This window comes from Notamacropus eugenii, chromosome 3, assembly GCF_028372415.1.
Source record: "Notamacropus eugenii isolate mMacEug1 chromosome 3, mMacEug1.pri_v2, whole genome shotgun sequence".
Lineage (NCBI taxonomy): Eukaryota > Metazoa > Chordata > Mammalia > Diprotodontia > Macropodidae > Notamacropus > Notamacropus eugenii.
Window position 1 is genome coordinate 284,085,851 of NC_092874.1, and position 22,240 is coordinate 284,108,090.

Here is a 22,240-nt window from a genome sequence, read left to right on the forward strand (position 1 = left end):
CATGTTCTGATTTGTTATATGGATTCTTTCATTTATCTTAGTCTGACTACATAGCATGACTATAGTGAAAATATACTCAATAGGAAAGTATATGTAGAATCTATACAGAATTGTATGCAGTCGTGGGGAGGGAGGGAGGTAGTGGGGGGTGGGTGGGGAGGGATAAAATCGCAATTGTATGGCAGTGATTGTTAAACATTAAAAAAATAAAAATAAAAATAAAAAAATAAAAAAAAAACATACAAACAAATACAACCAAGTCATATACAGGATAAATAGTAAATATTTAAGAGAAGGAAGACAAGTACTAGAATTAATAAGGGCTGGAAAAGGTGAGTTGATGAGAGAGAATGTTCTAGGCACAAGGGACAGTCAGACAAAAAGTCCAGAGCTGAGAGATGGACTGTCTTGTTCATGGAACAGCCAGCACATTGTCAAGGAAATTAACATGGCTATTTCCTAAGCTGAACATTCTGCCTCTTGCCTCTGTACCCTTGTACAGACTGTTCTCCATACTTAGAAAGCACATGCTCCTCACTTCTGACTTTCAGAATGTTTAATCATCCTTTAAAGCAACCTCAGATGTCACCTGTTTCCTGTGATTTTGCACAGAATAGTGAGGAAAGTTTTAGATTGACTTGGAAGATATGAGCTCAAATCTTTGCCTGCTATTTAATATCTGTATGACTGCATAATTCCCTTAATCTCTCTGATCCTCCATTTCCTCAACTGTTAGAAAAAAGTGGGGGGGAGGCAGTTGGACCAAAAGACTGGAGATGTTTAGCACAGAGAAGAGAAGATTTAGGGGATTCATGATGGCTCTGCTCCATTATTTGAGAATCTGTAACCTGGAAGAAGGATTAGAATTACTCTACAAAACTAGGGAAAAATAAATAGGAATTCTAAAAAATTCAAATAGAGGCTTGATTCTCAATAATTAGAGCTGTTGGAGAGTGGGGGGTAGTACGTTCCCTCTCATTTAAGGTCTTCAAGTAATTGCTGGATTACCATTTAGTAGATGAGCCATAGAGAACATTCTTATTTAGGTATGAGTAGGACCTTCTGTGCAATAAGGTCTCTTTCAGCTCCAAGAGGCTACAATTCTGTGACATCTACATCAGCTTTCACTTCTAAATCTATGATCGCATGTTATTGCAAAAATAGTTGACCATCCTAAACTGAGCCAGACATGTAGGAATAAAGATTTTTTGATATGGCAAGCATCTATCCATATTTTTGAGGATGTATGTAAAAAGATTTTATATATAAAACTGTAAAAATTCAGTGATCACTTACTTGTTCCTTTCAAAAGCCAAGATAGCTTCTTTTCTGAGAGTGATTGATAATGAGGTTTGACGAGGTCTTCAATCGTTACTAAAGCTAATGCATTGATACTGGAGGACACTGTGCTAAGGACACAAGGGAAAATCTTATTACTTTAAAGCATTTTAAGAAAACTGTTATTGCAGTTTTGTCATCTTGGGTAATATCAAACTCTTCATTACGCCTTTTAGAGTTTGCTTGGCAAAGATACTGGAGTGGTTTGTCATTTCCTTCTCCAGTTCATTTGACAGATGAGGAACAACGATGCCAAGCAATATACGACATAGGCTCCTGATTCCACAAATAAAATCATAGATTTAGAGTTGGAAGAGACCATTCAGTCCAGCCCTCTTGTTTTACAGATAAGGAAACCAAGGTCTAGAAAAAAGCAAATGACTTGCCCAAGGTGCTAGGGCAGAAAAAGTATTTTAATCCAGGCTTCCTTACTACAGCACTGGTGCTTTTTTCCACAGTTGAATTCAGTCCAATTCCACAAGCATTCACTTAGTTCCTTGCACAGGCTAGGCACCATGAAAGATGTTAGCGATGCAAAGACAGAAATGGAAAATGGTCCCAATACTTAGGGTGTTTACATTCTGCTGCAGCATATAGGGTTATAAGGCCATAAATTTAGAACTTCAAGGGCTCTTAGAGATCATCCAGTCCAACCCCCACCCCCTCATTTTACACAGAAAAAGGAACTGACTTGATCAAGGGCACACATAACAAATAGCACACCTGAGATTTTTTTAAACCCAGCTCCTCTGATTCCAAGTCAATTGTCTTTCCACCACACCAAACTATCTCTCTTATCTCAAAAAGACACAACTAGCCATTATGTAAGCAAAACATTGATTTTTTTTTCACCTTTGTAATGAAAGAACTATTATAATTCATCTTCTTTAAAATATGATATGATGTTATTTAAGGAATAAAGATTGAGGACGGGGCAATCTGTGATTTTATTGGTGTAGAGAGTTTCTACCATGCACACTGTACATGAAAATGGATTACTATCCAGCATCTTGTGCTCCAAGAGCATTGATTAGGCCAAAGAGTAGTTAAGTATTATGCACAGACTAGGATAGCTAGCATATTCAGAAGCAGGAACTGAACCTTGAAGGTCCAACAAACCCCACTGGTTCCATCTCACTTCCAGGATCAAACATAAAATGCCCTGTTTGACATTCAAAGCTTTTTATTATCTTATCAGCCTTCTCATACCTTACTCTCCACCATATTCTCTTTGATCCAGTGGCACTGGCCTTCTGTCTGTTCCATGAACAAAACATTTCATCTCCCCACTCTGGGCATTCTCTCTGGCTGTCCCTCACATCTAGAAGTTCTCATGTCTCATCTCTGCCTCCTGACTTCCCCAGATCCCTTCAAGACCCAACTAAAATCCAATATTCTATGGGAAGCGTTTCTCAACCTCTCTTCATTTTGGCACCTTCCTTCTCTTACTTATTTCATATTTATCCTGTATTTAGCTTGTTTGTACATAATTGTTTGCTGTCTCCCCTTCCTTTCCCATTTTGTAGCCATATCTGTATATCAATGCATTGGCAACCTGAGATTTCATTGAAATTGATAGAAATTTCTTCCACCAATACAAATAACACCTCTATATTTTAAAGTTCTAGAGCATTGCCTAAGGTAGAAAGAAGTTGTGACTTGTCCATGTTAGTACAACTAGAAAATATGAGGCAAAATTTGAATTCAGATGTTCTTAATTCAAATTCCAATACAATCCACCGTGTGTGTGTGTATGTATGCATGTATTAGAAAATGTATTAGGCTACCTATTTTTGGTAAATAGTGAAACTGTTGACATTTAGCCATTATTGTTGAAACCTGAAAGGGAATATAGTAATATACTACATAAAATTATGATGATTTAAAAATAGCAATAATAGTAATAACTAGCATTATAGTACCTATGTGCCAAGCACTGTGTTAAGCACTTTCAAAATATTATCTCATCCTACAGACCCTGATGAAATTGCAATTCTTTGAAGTATTCAGTAGAATACATATATGAATTGCATGCTTAATATTCTTATATTTAAAATCCAACTTAACTCATGAAAATATAAAGGTCATCACAAAGCACTACAAAAATCACACTTCACGAATTACATAAAGTTCATACCTCAATGTCCCACCATACACACATGCCACAAAGAGTCCTGGGAGTCCTGGATAATCTCTCATAATGTCCAATACCAAATAGGGCATGAGCTGAAAAAGTCCCAGAGTTAATATGGTTGTACTTTATTGTCAGAAAATATGTTTGCTTGGTTTTTTTTAACTTATGAAGGTGATAGATCAATTTCTCAATTATCTAAGCATTGTCAGAGAATGAGTTTTTTCACATAAATAAATGTTTTAGATAATGTTTAGCTCCCATACCAAAATTTTATTTTTGTTTGCTGGCTGATTGAAAAGTTTCAATACTGTTCTATGGCTGTATGATTTCCTCATCCCTTTCTACCAGTATCTACATCTGTAATTAAACTAATTTCTAAAACATGACTGAGATCCAACTAGTCTAACTATTGTCAATATTATTTTTAACACATATTCTTAAAATTTGTTTTTGCATTTTAATTTTGGACCCAGGATTTCTCATTCAGCTATAATTTTGAAAGTACAAATTTGCTAAATGTTTTAAACCAGCTCTTGACAATGAGTTTCTAGCCTTCCCACACGTTTTTTGTTTAATGTGTAGAATTTTTTCTGAAGAAGCATGGTCATTTCATAATTTGTTTGGTACATTTGGCTAATGTATTCACAAAGGAGCAACAGTACTGAACCTGGTCTGGTGCTGATACTTTCTTTGAAGTCCAAGGATCACAGTCATGGTACCTTGAATAAATGGCAAGCCCACAAAACACGGTACAGGCAAGGATTGTCCATTGTCCTACAAGATTTATATAAAGAGACCTAAAACAAAAAATAAAATTCTGTCTTAATATAAAAAGAAGCATCACATGGGAGGAGAACCAAAGCACTTTTGCTTCCATAATACATGAAATACATACACATTATCATTTAGTTGGACCAAAAATGGGTTTTTGCTCTAATTTAACAATCTTTCTGACATTAGAAATATAGCGTGCATTATGGCATAGGGATAAAGCCACTTAACTTGGGGCTTGACAACCTGAGTTTAAGCTCTTTCTTTTTTCACTCTCTACTAGCTGCTTTCTTTAGAAATCCAACAATAGAACTGATCCAACCACTCTGGAGAGCAATTTGGAACTATGCCCAAAGGACTATGAAACTGTGCATACCCATTGATCCAGCAATACCACCACTAGGTCTGTACCCCAAAGAGATTTTTGAAAAAGGAAAGTGACCTATCTGTACAAAAATATTTATAGCAGTTCTTTTTGTGGTGGCAAAGAACTGGAAGTGAAGGGGATACCCATAAATTGAGGACTGGCTGAACAAATTGTAGCATAAGAGTGTGATAGAATACTATCGTGCTATAAGAAATGACAAGCAGAATGGTTTCAGAAAAACATGGGAAGACTTATATGAGCTAATACAAAGTGAAGTGAGTAGAACCAGGAGAACATTGTACATAGCAACACTGTACAATGATCAACTATGAATGAATTAACTATTATTAGCAATAAAATGATCCAAGATAATTCAAAAGGACTCATGATGAAAAATGCTATCCACCTCCAGAGAAAAAACTGATGAAATCTGAATGAAGATTGAAACATACTTTTAAACTTTCTTTATTTTTCTTCTTTGTGGGTTTGGTTTTTGGTTTTGGTTTTTGGTCTGTGTTTTCTTTCACAACATGGCTAATAATGGAAACATGCTTTACATGATGGCACACATATAATCAATGTCAACTTTGCTTCCCTTCTCAAAGAGGGGGAGGGGAGGAAGAGAATTTGGAAACTAAATTTTAAAAAATGAATGTTAAAAATTGTTATTATATGTAATTAAAATGTATATATATATATTAAAAGTAATCCTACAATATTACAAAGCATGTGGTCATGCCACATCATGATGAACCAACCAGGTTAATAAAATATTTGGTTATGCCAAAGATTGTACTTTTATGCACAGTTACAAACAATCATCTCCTCTAATTTTTTCAGCTAGTTAAGTAGGTACCTGGATACTTTGGAGTCCTGAAGACTCAGTGTAAGGTGGGTAGGGCATTCACTTCCATTTCATAAGGAAATAAGTGCAGGTGTTTTATGATGCTCATCTATTGATCTACACATCTGAACCTACCACCATCATATTCATTTGCAATTACTGTAATTGAACATAGTGCCATTTAAGTTGAGCCACCTGCACATAACATGTGTTGCTATGACAATCAATTATCATCCCCAGATGTATCCTTTTGATCAAAATAATTCACCCTCCCCAAGTCATCAATGTTAAAAAAAAAAAAAAAGAACAAAACTTGTTAAAAAAAGAAACTTGTCAGTCTAGGAAAATTGTTTGCTCCCATAAAGGATCACTAAGTGTCTGGGGGAGGATTGGAACTTAGATCTTCCTAACCCCAAATCTATTACTCCATCTACTGTGACACCTAGCTGAAGACAATGAGGTCTTTCCCTTCCTCCTCCTTTAGAATTAAAAGGAATCTGAGAGATCATGTTTGAATCCTTCATGTTACAGATGAAGAAACAAGTCCAGAGAGCTAAGTTGCCCAACCCAGATAGTGACAGATTCAAGATCTGAATCTAAATCCAGGCTCTGACCAGTACACCACACTGACTCTCTAAAGACCTGATGTTACAAAGGTCTAGGTTCAAATTTCACCTCTAACCCTATGAGCTGTGAAACTCAGAGCATATCATTTAAATTTTCTGTCTCATTTCTTTCATTTGTAAAACCGGGACAATACCTGTAGTACCTACTAATGTTGTTTTGAACCTCAAGGGACATAATGTGTGCAAAGCACTTTGCTAAAAATTAAAGTGCTTTATAAAAATCAGGTTATCATCATCATCATTTTTGTCCAGACCTGCAATTTTATCATTGAGTAAAATGCCAGTGATACAGATGGACAATTTGCTTGTAAATATTGATTAAATGAATATAAATGAACAGAGTACTGAGCAGTAAAGTGAGATTTGCCCATGATCTCATAACTGGTATATATCAGAGTAAAGCTTTAAATTCAGGTCTGACTTCATTACCAACATTTTATCCACTTTATCATGCTGCCTCCCATTATTACAGCATATAATCATCATCCTCACCATCATCATCCTCATCACCCTCATCACCATCAGCATTAGCATCATCATTTGCCATCTTGTTGCTATGGTGTAGCTGTATTACTATGTTATATTATTTACCATTTCAGTTGTTTTCGAGTTGTACCTGACTCTTTGTGACACCATTTGAAGTTTTCTTGGCAAAGATACTACAGTAGTGTGTCATTCCCTTCTCCAGCTCATTTGAGAGATGATGAAACTGAGGCAAACTGGGTTAAGTGACTTGACCAAGGTCACACACGTGTCTGCGGCCAGATTTGAACTCAGGAAGAAGAGTATTCATGACTCCAAGTCTGACACTCTCCCCACTTTGCCACCTACCTGTCCTATTTACCATTATATAAAGAGTTAGACAGACCTTTATAAAAACTGAAGGACATTTGACAAAGACTGTTGAGACCAGAGTTGCTCTTACAGTTTTGCTTGGAATCTGCTTTTACAGGCGATGTACCTCTGAACCTGGGATTGATTGATGCCGTAGATACTTGCTGATGTGAAGGTCCCCCCAATAATGATAGTCCAGAAGCTATACCTTTGCAAAGGGTTTGGATTGAAGCTATGAAAAGAAAAAAAAAGAAGACAAAACATCAGACTATTGCACAAAGTATAACACTGTAGAAACCTTTCACCTTTAAGCCCAACGAAATGAAAAGTCACTCCCTTGGAAGTTTGAAACATAAAAACATAAGGCCTTGAAAAAAATAAACATCAGACCATGTTCCTAGAAGTACAGAAGATAGAGTGCTGGATCTGGAGTCAGGAAAAGCTAATTTGAAATATAGTTTCAGGCATTTACTAAATTTGTGACTCTAGGCAAGTCACTTAACATCTGTCTGCCTCAGTTTCCTCAACTGTCAAATGGGTAGGGTTGTAATGAGGATCAAACAAGATAAGACAGGGTGTCCCAAAAGTTCTAAGATAGTCTTAAGATTTAATAACTTCAGGAATATAAATGCTACAAACTTAAAAAAAACTTGTAAGGTTAATTATTAAAAATTTTAAAATATTGTTATTTTTTATTAAAATTCAATATAACCAACATATCATGCACCATCTGGGGTTCATTTTTTCAATATAACTATCACTCTGGTTGATTTTTTTAATTTTTTAAACCCTTTTTGGCTGCTCTTAGGGACCAAAAAGATTGCAGTTGTAACCCAAACTCAGGGCTTTGGTGCATACCAATATTTTTTTCTGTGATCTCACAGGAAAAGTCTAATGGAGATAAATTAAAGTAACTGATGTGACCAAGCAAGTGGAGTTCCTCTACTGATCTACTGAGGTGAGAAAGGCTCATCTAGAAACTGGGACATTCACAGTGCATAATGGCAGGTGTCCCTCCTTGTTAAAATTGAAATTTAAAATGTATTATTCAAAATTCAGAAAACTAAATAAATAAGTGTAATGGAAAATTAATTAAATTTTCATATACTACTGTTTCCACTGAAATTTTACACACACGCACATGTGTGCGCACACACACACATACACACACACATACACACACACAAAAACTTACTCCCAGAAGTTTAATCTTCCTCCATGATAAGAATCATTTAGAATATTGTTGATCCCACCTTGAATCTCAGAAGCCTGTATGATCACAGACAAAAGTCCTGCCACCATGATTCCAATTTGGAAAACATCGGTCCAGATGACAGCTTTAAAACCACCCTTTGTTGGGGAAAAGACATGTAAAATATTACTAGTCTGATCATTGTCTCGTGGGATCTGGAAGGGACCTTAGAGGTTACCTAATCTAATCTCTTAATTTTACAGGCCAGAGAGGTTAAGTAACTTGTCCAAGGGGCATAATAAGGGGCATAGACAAGGTACAAAGTCAAGTCTTCTGGCTCCATATCTAAATGGATGAGTGGAATTAGGGATTTCCCTCACTTGTTTGCTTGGGTTCGGGTCTGTGCTCCTTACAGCCTGCACTGAACTGTGTTCTTCTCTCACCCAGGTTCAACAGACTTTTCCTGCCAACCTTCTAAGTTGTCTTGTATTGGAAAATTGTTTCACCCTGTCCTTTTGTGGATTCTGCCACTCCAGAATTTGTTTTAAGAAATTGTTTTAAAGGTATTTGAAGGAGAATTTGGGTGCACTCAGTAGAGTCCCTGCCTTTCCTCCACCATCTTGGCTCCACCTCTCAGGGATTCCTTCCACTGTACCACACTGCCCTATTAGATCAATGTGTCAAGACCCCAACTCCCTTCACATTAACCTGAGTATTCTCACCCCACTACCACCACCACAACTAAAACAAAAAGTCATCGAATATAATGAGGAAGTGTAAACTTTTTCCCCTCTGAATACTCCTCATCTTCCATGTATTATTAAAGAAGTATGGGCAACCCAGTTCCTGACAGCATGAGGGAGAGTGCCTGAGTCCTAGAATTTTCAATTATGTGGACTTCATGAGACATTTCTCAAAGGAAATAAAATGGTAAGCATACCATGGTGCAGTAGAAAGTGCAGACCACTCCTGTGACAACGATAGCGCTCCATAGATCGAATCCTGTGACTGAAGAATAAAAGAGTGAAAAATTAATCCCCATGATTTATGTACATTTCAACTGACTCTCAAAAACCACACCCCGAATTTCAGTAAGATGTTTTGTTTTGTTTTTTCAGTAAGATTCCATAAAACAAACATCTGTGGTTGAAACAGGGCTGGATTTGGAGGGAGAGGACCTGGTTTCACATCCTGGTTCTGCACCTAGTCTTTGCGTGATCTGACAAAGCTCCCCCCAGATCCTTCATTTGAGGAGGAGCCGCTTCATCCTTTCAAGCCTGGCTGCTCCATAGGAGTTCACCATTGTCTCTAGAGACACATCTCCTTGCACAATTACATCAACTTTGAAAATCACACTTCTTCGATACTCCCTGAGCCTGGGGCTCCTCCCTCCCTTTGATTGGAAAGGCTTATTCAAAGTTAACCACAAGTACCACTGCTAAATGTGCAAAAATTTACCTTGATTCAAAGCCAGAGCTGGAGCATAAATAACAATCCCAGTATACAGAATCTAGAAAAGGAAAACCAGAGTATGGAGTGTGGACATGAAATTCTTAAATACATAAAAATGTTTTTTATGATTACAGCCTTCTTAGTATTCAATTTTATTATTCTCCCTTTTCCTGTGATTGCATTTATATTTTGGATATAGATAGAAGGAAGAGCTTCTCATGCAAACCCCCACCTCCCTGTTCTAGGTCATTGGGTTTCACCTTTCCGGAACAAGTGGGTTCATTGTATAACACCCACTAATTAGTTTGCATGTTTTCTTGATTTTATGGTAATCAAAACCCAAGATAAATTTATATACACAGTCATCTCCAAACCACAGTGTCACTCATCCTTCTCCCACAAGAACTCAGAATTCCACCCCAGCACCCTGTGCTCTGATTGGCAAACTTTCATCTTATCTTGCTTAATCCCAGGTCAATCGTGCTACTTCCCAGACATTTTTAAACAACGATAACTGGACTGTAACTTTCGCATTGCCCTGCCCTTTCACTTCTAGCCCCTTATACAGGTTGTTTTTCCTTATTGGAATTAAGATTTCTTGAAGGCAGGGACCATTTTGCTTGATCATTGCAAGCAGTTGCAGAGGGGCAGACTTTGGCGAGGTGAAACTTCAATCAATTAGAGCCGTCCAGCAGTGGACTAGATCACCTTGTATCTCTAGCACTTAGCATAGTGCCAAGAACATGGCAAATGCTTTTGTTTTTTCCCATTCATTCATCCATGTCAATTGATTAACAAATCATACTATAACCTCTTCAAATTCTAATAATAATAACAGCTAGCATTTACATACTGCTTTAAAGTTTGCAAAGTTTTACAAATGTATTGTATCTTTTTCTCCTGGCTGGATCCCTCCCTTCCCAATACTCCTTTCAGATCCCTCAGAATTTTAGGAATTTTTCTTATTTTGGACCCCAAGGTCCATTTGGTGCATTCCTCCCCACCTTTCTGGTGACCTTTTCTTTCTGTTCCCTTCTATCATATCTGGGAACAGATCCTAGTAAATATTTAAATTTATATTGAAAATAGTTGATAGCCAACATACACAAATATATGTTTTATGAGGTTGCAGCAAAACTCTCCCAATCCTGAATGTCATGGTTTGTTTGGAGTGCTATTGTATTTGTATATGTGTCTTATCTCCCTTACTAGACTGTGAGTGCCACAAAAGTAATATCTATATCACATTCTTCTTTGTATTTGCTATATAGTGCCTTATACATTGTAGGTAATGAATACACATTTTTATAGTAAATATTATTTCTTCTAGAGCTCCTGAGGACAGATCACCCCTGAGTATTGTATCAAGTTCAGGGCCATGTTTCATGACATTCAAGGATCAAAAGAACTAGGGATATTCAGTCTGAAGAAGAAAAGACTTGGGTGGAGCAAGGAGTGGCAATGGAGGGACCCAATAGCTGAATTCAAGTATCTGAGGGACTGTGATATGGAAGGAGAGTGTGATTTGTTTTTGTTTCATTCCACAAGGCAGAGTCCAAGAAATAAATGTATGGAAGTTGCAGAGAGGCAGATTTTATCAAAGGTGAAACTTCCATAATAGGAGCTGTAGAGCAGAGGAATTTTGTTGTTCAACTCTTTGTGACTCCATTTGGGATTTTCTTGGTATAGATACTGGAGTAGTTTGCCATTTCCTTGTCCAGCTCAATTTCCAGATGAGAAAACTGAGGCAAACAGACTTGCTGAGGTCACACAGCTAGGAAGTGTCTGAGGATAGATTTGAAGCCAGGAAGATGAATTTTCCTGACTCCACCACTGGAACTCTACCCTCTGCACCACCTAGCTACTCCAGCAGTGGAATAGACCACATAAAAAGATAGTGAGATCCCTGTTGCTGGAGGTCTCTATGGGGAGTCTGGATGCCTTCTTATTGAGGAGCGTTACGAGGGTATATCTATTCACTTAAGGGATGGACTCAGCAGCCACTAAGATCCCTTTGAATTCTGACATTGTTCCTGTCTCTACTTTTTTCATTTAACAGGACTTCATATTTCTAGACATGCTTCATTTTTTTCTTCATGGCAGCATATTATATTCACTGATATAGAACTGTCTGGTTAGCCATTTCCCACTAATGGTAGGTATCTCTAGGGTGGTGGATGTGGGGAGGAAAGAAAAAAAAATGAAAAAGAAATTTACATGATAACTTTGTTGTATATTTAGAGGGAATAACAAGTTGTACATTATGAATTTGCAGTTTCATGTATAATTTTTTATTATACTATGTTAGGGAAATGCTTGTTTTATTCCATAAATTTAAAATAAAATTTAAAAAAATAAGGCAAAACATAGCCCTTATTTTCTTTTAATGGGACTGTTTCCCAACAACTTGGCACTATTCTTTAAGACAAAGCTTCATGTACATGTCTGCTGTCATGAAGGTCTTTGTTCCACAGAGGAAGCCATGGACATGTCCAGGAATTTCCTTTGGGAAAAATGATAGCACATCATTTCTCCGAATACTTCTGGGAGGGACATGGGGATAACTCAGCAGGTGGTGAACGTAGATAACCAACAGTAATATATATACAGACATAGACTCAGTAGTTCAGGTCAAGTGCCAAGATCATCAGTTCTTTACCACTGCTTTTTCAATGTTCTCCTATTTTCTGGAGAACTGGGATACAAATTTGGAACAAATAGGTTTCATTTGAGTCACCACAGCAAAACTCTACATGGCTTTCAATTGCCAAAAGGGAACAGGTAGCAGTTTAAAGAAGAAAAGTTCTCCAGCTTTCTCCATTGTATCAGACCTCAAAGACTCTAGCACACCTCAATAACACCCTCCTTCATAGTGGAGGAAATGCTGAACCAGATGAGTCAGGGAAGGCACTTTGGGATAGTAGTTGGTCACATCTGTTACCCCAAACAGTTCAGGTGATAATTAGCATCTTTAGCTTCACAGAGACCTACCCCCTTACACTTTTTAGTCAATTTCCCCTGCACATGTTTCTGCAGTTCTGGATTGTTCCTTGTAAAAATTTTGGAACTAGATATATGGTGGTGGACAGTTCCCACAGCATGAGTCCCCCTCCCCCACCCCCAAATAGTACACAGGCCCAGCTACCTCTATGGATTTGTAAGGAAAGTGCTTGCAAATTTCAGATCTCAATAGATCTGGGGGTTACTAGTAATTCCAGAAACTTTTCAATGAAAATACTTTTCTCCTTTGAATTTCTTTCTTATTGGAAGCTCTAGGTTCTAATTATTCTCTTGAATTAGGAAACAATAATATTTTCTGAAGGTTGTTTAAGAATCTCCCTGGTCAGTGCTCTGCAGTAACAGGCTCCTGTTTCCAGTTTTTCCCTTTTTTCTTTTATTTTTTATTTAAACATTCCATAAATCCACTTAGTGGCTCCTTAAAACAGGATGCCCAGATGATATAAACAGAACACTAAACAAAAAAATCCCAAAATGCTTTGTTTCCCGAAACATTTTATATTATTTTATTAAATAAAAGGGATGCTGAAGAATTACTAACCGTCTGAAAGATGAAGAGTATTGTTCCGCAGAGGCGAATATGTTTATTGAAACGAAGCTCTAGATACTTAAAAAATAATGTAAAAGATAAAATGATTAATATGTATAATAGTTTCACATGGCAGTGTCCCATGGTATTACAGATTTCAAGTTATAAAGGACCTCAAAGATTATATCTGATCTCAAAGCTACACTGGTAGTAGTTAAGTGGCAAAGGCAGAATTTGAGCTCAGGTTCTCAGACACCAAGTCCATTGTTCCTTACATTGGCACAACTGCCTCCCCAGCTGATTAGTCATAACCAATCTCATTCTCTCTCTCTCTCTCTCTCTCTCTCTCTCTCTCTCTCTCTCTCTCTCTCTCTCTCTCTCTCTCTCTCTCCACCCCATCCCCCCAATAGCAAGTTCTCTATCAGAATATGTCTATGGGGGGAAAAAAGTACTGCATTTGGAATTGGGGACCTGGTTTGGAAACTTAAATCAGCTCCTAACCCGTGTATACACTACATATGTGATTTGGGTCAAGAGACTCCATATTTGAAGAGTCAGGGCTTTCTATCATGTGACTCCAAGCTATCTTTCCAGCATTATTTCCCACTACTCCCTGGTTACTCTCCATTTCCTGAACTCATGTCCTCTTGTGCCTCTATGCATTTGCAAATGCTGTCTCCAACACTCCTATGGCTCAAATGGTCTCAAATGTCCAATAGTCAGTTAAAGATGTGAAGTCAGAAGAGAGGTTAGGGCTAGATAAGCACATCTGAGAGTCTTCAACATAGAGATGATAATTGAATTCTCTGGAGTTGATAAGATCACCAGGTGAAATAGTGGAGAGGGAAAAGAGAGGAGAAAGATTCAAGAAAGGACAGTGAGGAGTGATAGTCAGATAGGTAAGAGGAGAACCAGGAGAGAATAATGTCATGAAAGCCTGAATGGAGAAGAGAGTGATTGACAATGTCAAAGTCTGTATAGAGGTCAAGAAGGATGAGTATTGAGAAAATATCATTGAACTTGGCAATTATGAGACTGTTAGTAAATTTGGAGAAAGAAGTGTTGGTTGAATGATGAGACTGGAAGCTAGACAGTAGAAAATTAAGACAATGAGAGGAAAGGAAGTAGAAGCATCATAGTAAATGGCCTTCTCAAGAAGGCTAGTCATGAAAGACAAGAGATATATAGGATGATAGCAGGCATAAATGGATCAAATGAAAGTTTTTTGAGGATGGAGGAGATATAGACATGTTTGTAGGTAGTGGAGAATCAGTCAAAAGACAGCAAGAGACTGAAGAAAGTGAGAAACATAACAAAGGGCACAATCTCCTAGAGAAAGTGGAGTGGAATGGAGTCACTTCTTCATGTAGAGGGGTTTGCTTTGGTAAGGAGAAGGAGCACCTCTTCATGTGAGATAAGAGTGAAGGGGAGGAGATGGTGACAGAAGATATCTAAGTGATGTGAGATGAGGAGGGAAGGAGAAGAGAGTTTTTGGCAAATGACCTCAATTTTTTCAATAAAATGTTCTCAGATGGTTCTCAGATGAGAGAGTGGAATGAGGAGGAGTCATGAGAGAGAGGCTTGAAGAGGGATGAAAAGGTTTGAGATAAGTGCTGTGGTGAGTGATCAGGAATGCAGCTACTCAACTTTGTGGGTCATGCCATCTCTCTAGTGCCAACTATTGCTCTACACATCCTCTCACCTGCCTACAAAAATTTTCTCATTTGGAAAAGGTAACCATCCCAAAGGAAGGACTCATTTCAGAGAAATCCCAACCAACTTCCATCTGTGTGAAAAAACCATACAGTTTCTGACATGGTAACTGGAAATATATCACCTTCTAAGTGTGTCTTAGATTAGCAGGATTTAGGATACAAAGGATGGCTTCTGTGACCCTTCCAGCTCGATTCCACATCTATTACATTGCCTCAGCCCTTCCATTTTATAGATAAGAATACTAATGCCCAAAGAAAGAAAGTGACTTAGCCATGATCACATAACTAAGCTACTGAGGAAATTAGTTTGAACTCAAGTTTTCTGATCCCAAATCCAATGCATTTTTCATGATATCATGATGTTTTCTTGCCATGGCTTGTCCAACAGGAGTAAAAGAGGGAGTTTTCTACTTTAACTTTCCAATTCTTTGTGCCCTGCCCCTAAGCACCAGCTGGGATTAAGAAAACATAGGTTTGAAACTGGGAGAACCCACAGAGATGATCTAGTTCAACCCTTTCATCTTATAGGGGAGAAAACTGTAGTCTGTAAAGTTAGGTATCTTGCACAAGGTTGCATGGGGACTAAATGGCAGAGCCAAAAATTGAACCCAATTCCACTGGCTTCAAGTCCAGGAATTTTCCAGTGAACCACAAACTCATGAGGCACCTGAACCAACCTCACTATTACATTGTCCATCAGTTAGTTCTCTCTTAGATTTGGGGCATATATGTGTGTATTCCAGACCTGTAATTTTATCAAAGGATGGAGACAGAAGTGTGGAAACTCTTTTCACTGATGAAGTTCAAAACTCTGTAACTTAATGTCTTAGAGAGCTGCTTGGGGGCACTGAGATATTAAATGACTTGCTCAGGGTCACACAGCTAATGTTTTAATCAGTCAATAAGCATTTTTTAAGATCTACAATAGGCCAAGCTCTGTGTTGAGTTCTGTTGATACAAAGAAAGGCAAAAAACAGGCTCTACTCTCAAGTAATTCATTGTCTAATAGAAGAGTTCACAGAGACAAGGCTTGAGTCCTCTTCTTCTTGACTCTGTGGCTATCCAGTGAGCCATCCTATCTTTATGTAGCCATAAGGTAAGAGCAGGGTGATTCCTCTTACTCCACTTTTCATAGATGGGAAAAGAAGTCAGGAAGATATTTTATGTAGGGACAGTTTCATACGGAGGGCACAGATTGTGACTGCTGTGATAGGCACCAGTGCGTCATTGTCTGTGGAAGCCGAAATGAGGAAAATGTAGGTCAAGGCCAACCCTTCTTCACTCCCAGACCAGTTCTGTTCCTTCTCACTACATTGGAATGATAATTTTATTCGTACAGTCCGTTCTAACTCTGATTTGGAGTATGATATCTCTGGAGCAAAGGTTCACATTTCAGGGAGTAGGGAGTTTGCATAGCTCCTTAAAACAATCAAAACAACCTATTTCCCTCTCAGCCAACAAGATTGAGGACAATTAACTAACCAAGGTCCTTCTGTCTCTTTCATGCTTCCCTTCTCAAGAAATGGTTGCGAAGCAAAGGAAATGACTTTTGATATATGAGGAGGCAGCAGAGGGGGCATAAGACAGCTCTAGATTTGGAGGAAGAAGACCGATGGTACTTGCTACTTGCCTGACGTTGGGCAGGTCACAAACCTGAGAAGGGTTTGACTAGGTGACCTCTAATACCCAGTCCAGCTGAAAATCTAAAAGCGATGTGATGAGCTTTCTTCTACACTTTCATTAAGCCCAGAAAAGAAGGGCAATGTGCAGAGAAGTCGCCTTACCTCATAGGTGCTGGTAATTTCCAACTTATAAAAGACTGGGAGGAAAACCTCAGCAGTGATGAGAACCACTAGACCATTGCTGATGGCCCATATACTGAGTATGGCCCCGAAGCGATAGACCTCAGAGGGCGTCCCCAGGACAGCGATGGCCGAAATGAAACTCGCGGTGAGGGACAGCGCCACGGGCATAGCTGTCATCTTGCGACCGCCCATCATGAAGTCCTTCGGGGTCTGCTGGCCGCCTTTGGAGAAGGCATAGTAAACGCCTATGGCTGCGGAGATGAACAGCATTCCAGCAAACACCAAATAGTCCCACACCCCGAAGGTCCCAGTTTCCTGATGGGTGCTCATGTTCTCTGCGCAAACTTTCTTTTCCGCAAATAGGTCAGAGCCCACGTCCCGGAGACAGCTTTACTCCGGGGATGGTGACTGTCCGTGCCAGGTACAGAGGGCGACCTGAGAGCACGTCCGTCGGTCTCTGTTAGAGTTACTTTAAGTGTCCCCCAGTGGCCCAGCTTAGCTGGAGCGAGGTGGCTCTGCTCTATAAGGGTAGTGTTGGGGGAGTGGGCGGGTGGGGGCGTGAAGGGTTTCGCAGAGGTTCCTTCTGAATCAAGGAAGGGAGCTGTCCACCCAGAAGGGTACCTGATCTGGTAAGAGAGAGGGTGTGTGTGTGTGTGTGTGTGTGTGTGTGTGTGTGTGCGTGTGTGTGTGCGCGCGCGCAGGGTTGGAAGGAGACTGAGGTTAGGAGGAACCGTCTGGTCTGCTCTGCGCTATTGGATGGGCTCCCTAGGCTCTCCCGAGTCTGGTCTCTCCATTGGCCAGTTTGCTGAACGTCAACGAACCGAAGTGGGATTGAGGGAACCCAGAGGTTTGAATGCCGAGTTTGGGGCCGGTGGCCACTAGAGGGATTCCTCCTTCCTTGAACTTTCCCTAGCTAACCAGAAGGAAATGAAAGTTTTAGCCACTGGATTAGAGAAGTAGGATATGCACATTTCAATGAGAGGAAAGTATCTATGCAGCTACCTACACTATGGGAAAATAAACCCCAGTCGCCTCATCCTTAATAAGGCCCCACCTGTCAGGTCTACCTTTGATTCAAATTACAAAATAGACAATGTGTGTAATTGGAGTAGAGTTCATGATCATTGCTTAATTTCTAAGGAATTGGTTTACACATTTGTCAGAAACTCATCTAATACCGACTAAGGTCAAATCCTATTAAGACAAATTATGATGAATACATTCAACAAATAATGACTAAGAATGGGGGGAAGGAGGGGAAAAAATAAAGTAAAAAGTACACAGCAGAGGACAAAAAAAAAACCTACAAGGAAGGAAAGAAAACCTGGGCAGCTTTGAAACCAATGTGTAGTATTTACTATCTAAGTTTTCTTAAAATGGAAATTTATTGTTTTATATTGAATCCTCTCTAATGTTCTGCTGTACACATAACATTTTTTTTCTTTTCTCATTTTCTATTAAATTTAAAAACTTACCCAGAAATGACTAAGCATCTAGTCTGTGCCCAGGCTGGGGCTGAATCAACTTCTTCCTCACCTCCATCTCTTGGAATTTTTGATTTCTTCAACACTTGTTGAATCTCCATCTTTTTCATGAAGTCTTATCTGATTCTCCCTACCCCCCTCCCAGTTTCCAGTTCATTCATTCCCTCCCCAAACTAGCTCGTATTCATTTTGTAAATATTATGTGTACATTTCTATATGTGTATTTCCTCCTATTCAAATATAAACTCCTTCAGAGCAAGGACAAATTCACTTTTGTCTTTGGATTTTCCATACTTATGTACATTATTCAGGGGTCTAGAGAATGGTAAATTCTTTTTTTTTTAATTGTATTGTTTTCAGTGTTCTACAATCACTTCCATATATCTTAGATTTTTTTTCCACTCCCTCCCCCTGTTAAATGCATGTTTATTAGAAGAATTAAAATGAATGGGAGAAACCATAAAACAAAACAAAATAGAATACAAAAGAAAATGGTCTGTTTCTATCTGCGATCCAATTTCATAGTTCTTTCTCTGGATGTGGAAGGCATTTTGCCTCAAGAGTTCATTGGAAATTTTTTAAGTCCATGCATTTCAACGAAGTACTAAATCTACCACAAAAATTCCTTACACATTGTGATTGCTGCTGTGTACAAAGTTCTGCTTATTCTGCTCCTTTCACTTAGCATCAGTTCATATAAATCTTTCCAGGCTTCTCTGAAGTCTTCCTGTTCATTGTTTCTCATAGCACAATAGTATTCCGTTACATTCATATACCACAACTTGTTCAGCCATTCCCCAATTGATGGGCATTCCCTTGATTTCCAGTTTTTGAGCATCACAAAGAGTGCTGCTATAAATATTTTTGTACATGTGGGACCCTTTTCCATTTCTATGATCTCCTTGGGATACAGTCCCAGAAGCAATGTTGCTGGATCAAAGGGTATGCACATTTTTGTAGCCCTTTGGGCATAGTTCCAAATTGCTCTCCAGAATGGTTGGATCAGCTCACAGCTCCACCAACAATGAATTAGTGCTCCAACTCTCCCACGTCTTTTCCAACATTTATCATCTTCCTATTTTGTCCAGTTAGCCAATCTGATAGGTGTGATGTGGTACCTCAGAGTTGTTTTGATTTGCATCTCTCTAATCAAGTGATTTAGAGAATTTTTCAAATGATTATAGATAGCTTTAATTTCTTCCTCTGAAAATTTCCTGTTCATATCCTTTGACCATTTATCAATTGAGGAATGACTTGTAGAGAATGGTAAATTCTTAATAGAAGCTTTTAGATTGATTTGACTTCTACTGTGGGGAAAGCAACCATAAATGATATGTTTCCCTACCCGCAGGTCACTGACTAAGGTCCCAAGGGAAAGAGACTGAAGGATACATTTGTTGGCATTGATTTTTAAAACTAATGTCAAGTGGGTTAATGAATACCCTAAGGACAAATATGTCTGACAAATAGTGTTTAGTAAATGCTGGTTGATGGGCTGATTGACAAAGGTGAATAATACACAGAAATATGGGGAAACCCGCAAAGTAAAAAAAAAAAAGTTATAACTAGGAATACTCTGGCAGTGAGATAGTGCACTGAAATCAGGAAGGCTTGAGTTCAAATTTGGCTTCAGAAACCTTCAGGATGTGGAACCTTGGCAAGTCATTTGACATCTGTTTGCCTGTTTCCTCAACTATAAAATAGGGATGATAATAGCATCTATCTCTGAAGGTTGTTGTGAAGATCAAATGAGTTAACATTTTTAAAGTACTTAGTACTGGGTCTGGCATGTAGTCAGGACTTAAGAAATGCTTGCTTCCTTCCTATACCTACCCACAATGATGCACATTGATATTTAAATTGCATAAGAACTGAATGACTGTCAGTAATACTATAGAAGATATAAGAGCATAGATTTTGATTCACAAGAGACCTTAGAGATCCTCTAGTTCCACTCTCACTTTAAAGAAGAGGAAATAGAGGCTCAAAAAGGTTAACACCATTACCCAAGAGCCTACAGAGTCAGAGCAGGGATTTGAACTGATGCTGATTCCAAGTCCGTCCTTCTTTTTCCTGTTCTATGCCCCTTTCCCTAATATTCTGGGTAGTCAGACAATGAACCCTTAATAAGCACTTACTATGTGCCAAGTACTGTGCTAGATCAGGTACAAGTTTGAACAAATGACCACTGACATCTCTTCTGTTCCTGTGAAACAACTATTTGTGCAGAAAAATCTTTCCAAAGTTGAGGGGAATGGAAGTTACTTGTGGTGGGGAAAATACAGAAGTAAATGGTGTTTCGGGGTGGTTGAAACCAAATTCTTTAGAATCCTGTCTTTACTTCTGCTGGTCAAGATTGATCTCTCAACTAACACTGACATCAGAAACCAGGATGTGGACTTCTGCACTGGAAATTACCATGTTGTGATGGAAATGATTTCACTGCATTTTGAAGATGTCAGATACAAAGTGGGCAGGATGAGTTGAGGATAGAATGGGAAGGGCTTGAGGTGGAAAGTGAGATGCTGTACTTATGTCTGTTTTCAGTAGTGTATACCCAAGAGCTTTCATCTCTGAAACTGCCTACAAGCCTTCCACCTCTTCCAATGTCTTTTCTCTGGACAAGGTAGATTTCCTCTAGTGCCTACTTACCATGGCAGCTTTCTGGTTATTTTCATACGTTGATGGAGCTATAATCTCACAATGTGGGTACTTCCTCCAGTGACACAGATCCAAACATGCCTGCCTCTCTGGAGGGACACTTGTTCATATCCTCAGATACTTCATGGAAGAACTATCCAACCTGCCTAGAGAACCTGTGCCTACATCTCTTGACACTTGGGGAATATGAGCAAAGCTCAAGGGCTTTCCACAAGTTACTCTTCCACTCCTGGTACATGACCCAATGATCTATATTTTTTTTTATATCACTTCACTTTTTCATTCATGATTTTCCCCCCTCACTTTTTCCACTGATGCCTTTTTTAAACCACTTCCCTGGCATCATTTCTTGGTAATACATCAATGCCTGCTCACACCCACCATTTGCCTTCCCGTTTTCTTTGAGGCAATTCACAACCTCATTTCTTTGGAGACTGTTCATTTATCCAATTTTGATAACTGCATAAAAAGACATGATTTTTATCATTAAGGGCACAATCCTCCTTTTGTAACAATGACATTTATTTCTGTGTGGGTGAAAACAGGAGAATCACTGGTTTTCTAGGGGAAGGAGAAAATTTCTCCTTGAGGGGAAAAAAATACATTAAACATGTTGCATTTAATTTTAAAGAGAGTAGAGAGAGATGTAATGTTCTAAAGCTTTTCATAATTTTTATTGCATTATGTTTATTTCTAGGGATGAATTCCACTTTGGTTTCCTTGTTCTAGGACTGGCAGGTAAACAAGTGTTTCCCAGAAATTTGAAGTCAGTCATATGGAGCACCAATATAATGTCTGAGTCTTGATTTCATTCTAGTGCTAACACTCTCTTCTTGATCTTTTTATTTATGTATTTATGTATTTATTTTCCAAGATTCACTTTTATAAGATTTTGAGTTCCAATTTTTTTCTCCTTTCTTCCCTTCCCCTCCTCTTCAAGATGGCAAGTAATCTAACAGAGGCTATACATGTACAATCATATTAAACATATTTCCACATTACAGATTTTCTTCTTATATGAAATAGTGGCACTCCTCCATGGTAACAGGGGACATTCAATCATTTCTGTCAGGAAGATTAAGTTGGGTACTTTCTTACACCAAGGATAATCTGATGAAAATCCACATTTCACATTCCATTTCTGTACTTTTGCCCTGGCTATGCCCCATGACTAGAATCTACTTCCTCCTCACCTAAGATTTTGAGTTTCCTTCAAAACTCACTCAAATGTTCCCTTTGACATGAGGTCTTTCCCTCCAGCTACTAGTGCCTTTCCCTGCAAATTATTTTGTATTAACTTTGTATACATTTTGCATATGAAGAGCAAATGAATAAAGCTTGCCTCAAAGTCAAGAAGGCTTAAGTTAGTTACTTAACCTCTTGGTACTACAGATAATTATTAATACTAGAGAAGGAGCCAGCTTGCAGTAGTAGAGAGAATTTTCTTATCCACAAATTCACCTGTATATA

General features: G+C 38.6%; 1 protein-coding gene across 2 annotated transcripts in view; it reads right to left on the minus strand.

Moving 5' to 3' along the window:
• LOC140534551 (sodium-coupled monocarboxylate transporter 1-like) overlaps window positions 1-17,301 on the minus strand; it is a 36,892-nt gene extending 19,591 nt beyond the window's left edge. Inside the window, exons 1-9 of one of the 2 annotated variants that reach the window (XM_072655698.1) lie at window positions 16,605-17,301; window positions 13,118-13,183; window positions 9,565-9,616; window positions 9,047-9,114; window positions 8,110-8,264; window positions 7,042-7,146; window positions 4,140-4,269; window positions 3,476-3,564; window positions 1,297-1,409 (exon numbers count right to left, since the gene is read on the minus strand). In XM_072655698.1, coding sequence (XP_072511799.1) covers window positions 1,297-1,409; window positions 3,476-3,564; window positions 4,140-4,269; window positions 7,042-7,146; window positions 8,110-8,264; window positions 9,047-9,114; window positions 9,565-9,616; window positions 13,118-13,183; window positions 16,605-16,955 — 1,129 coding nt within the window. In that variant the 5' untranslated portion in view covers window positions 16,956-17,301. Of the gene's footprint in view, window positions 1-1,296; window positions 1,410-3,475; window positions 3,565-4,139; window positions 4,270-7,005; window positions 7,147-8,109; window positions 8,265-9,046; window positions 9,115-9,564; window positions 9,617-13,117; window positions 13,184-16,604 lie in introns of both variants that reach the window. The other variant, XM_072655696.1, reaches the window with a different exon arrangement.
• Between the last annotated feature and the right edge of the window lie 4,939 nt (window positions 17,302-22,240).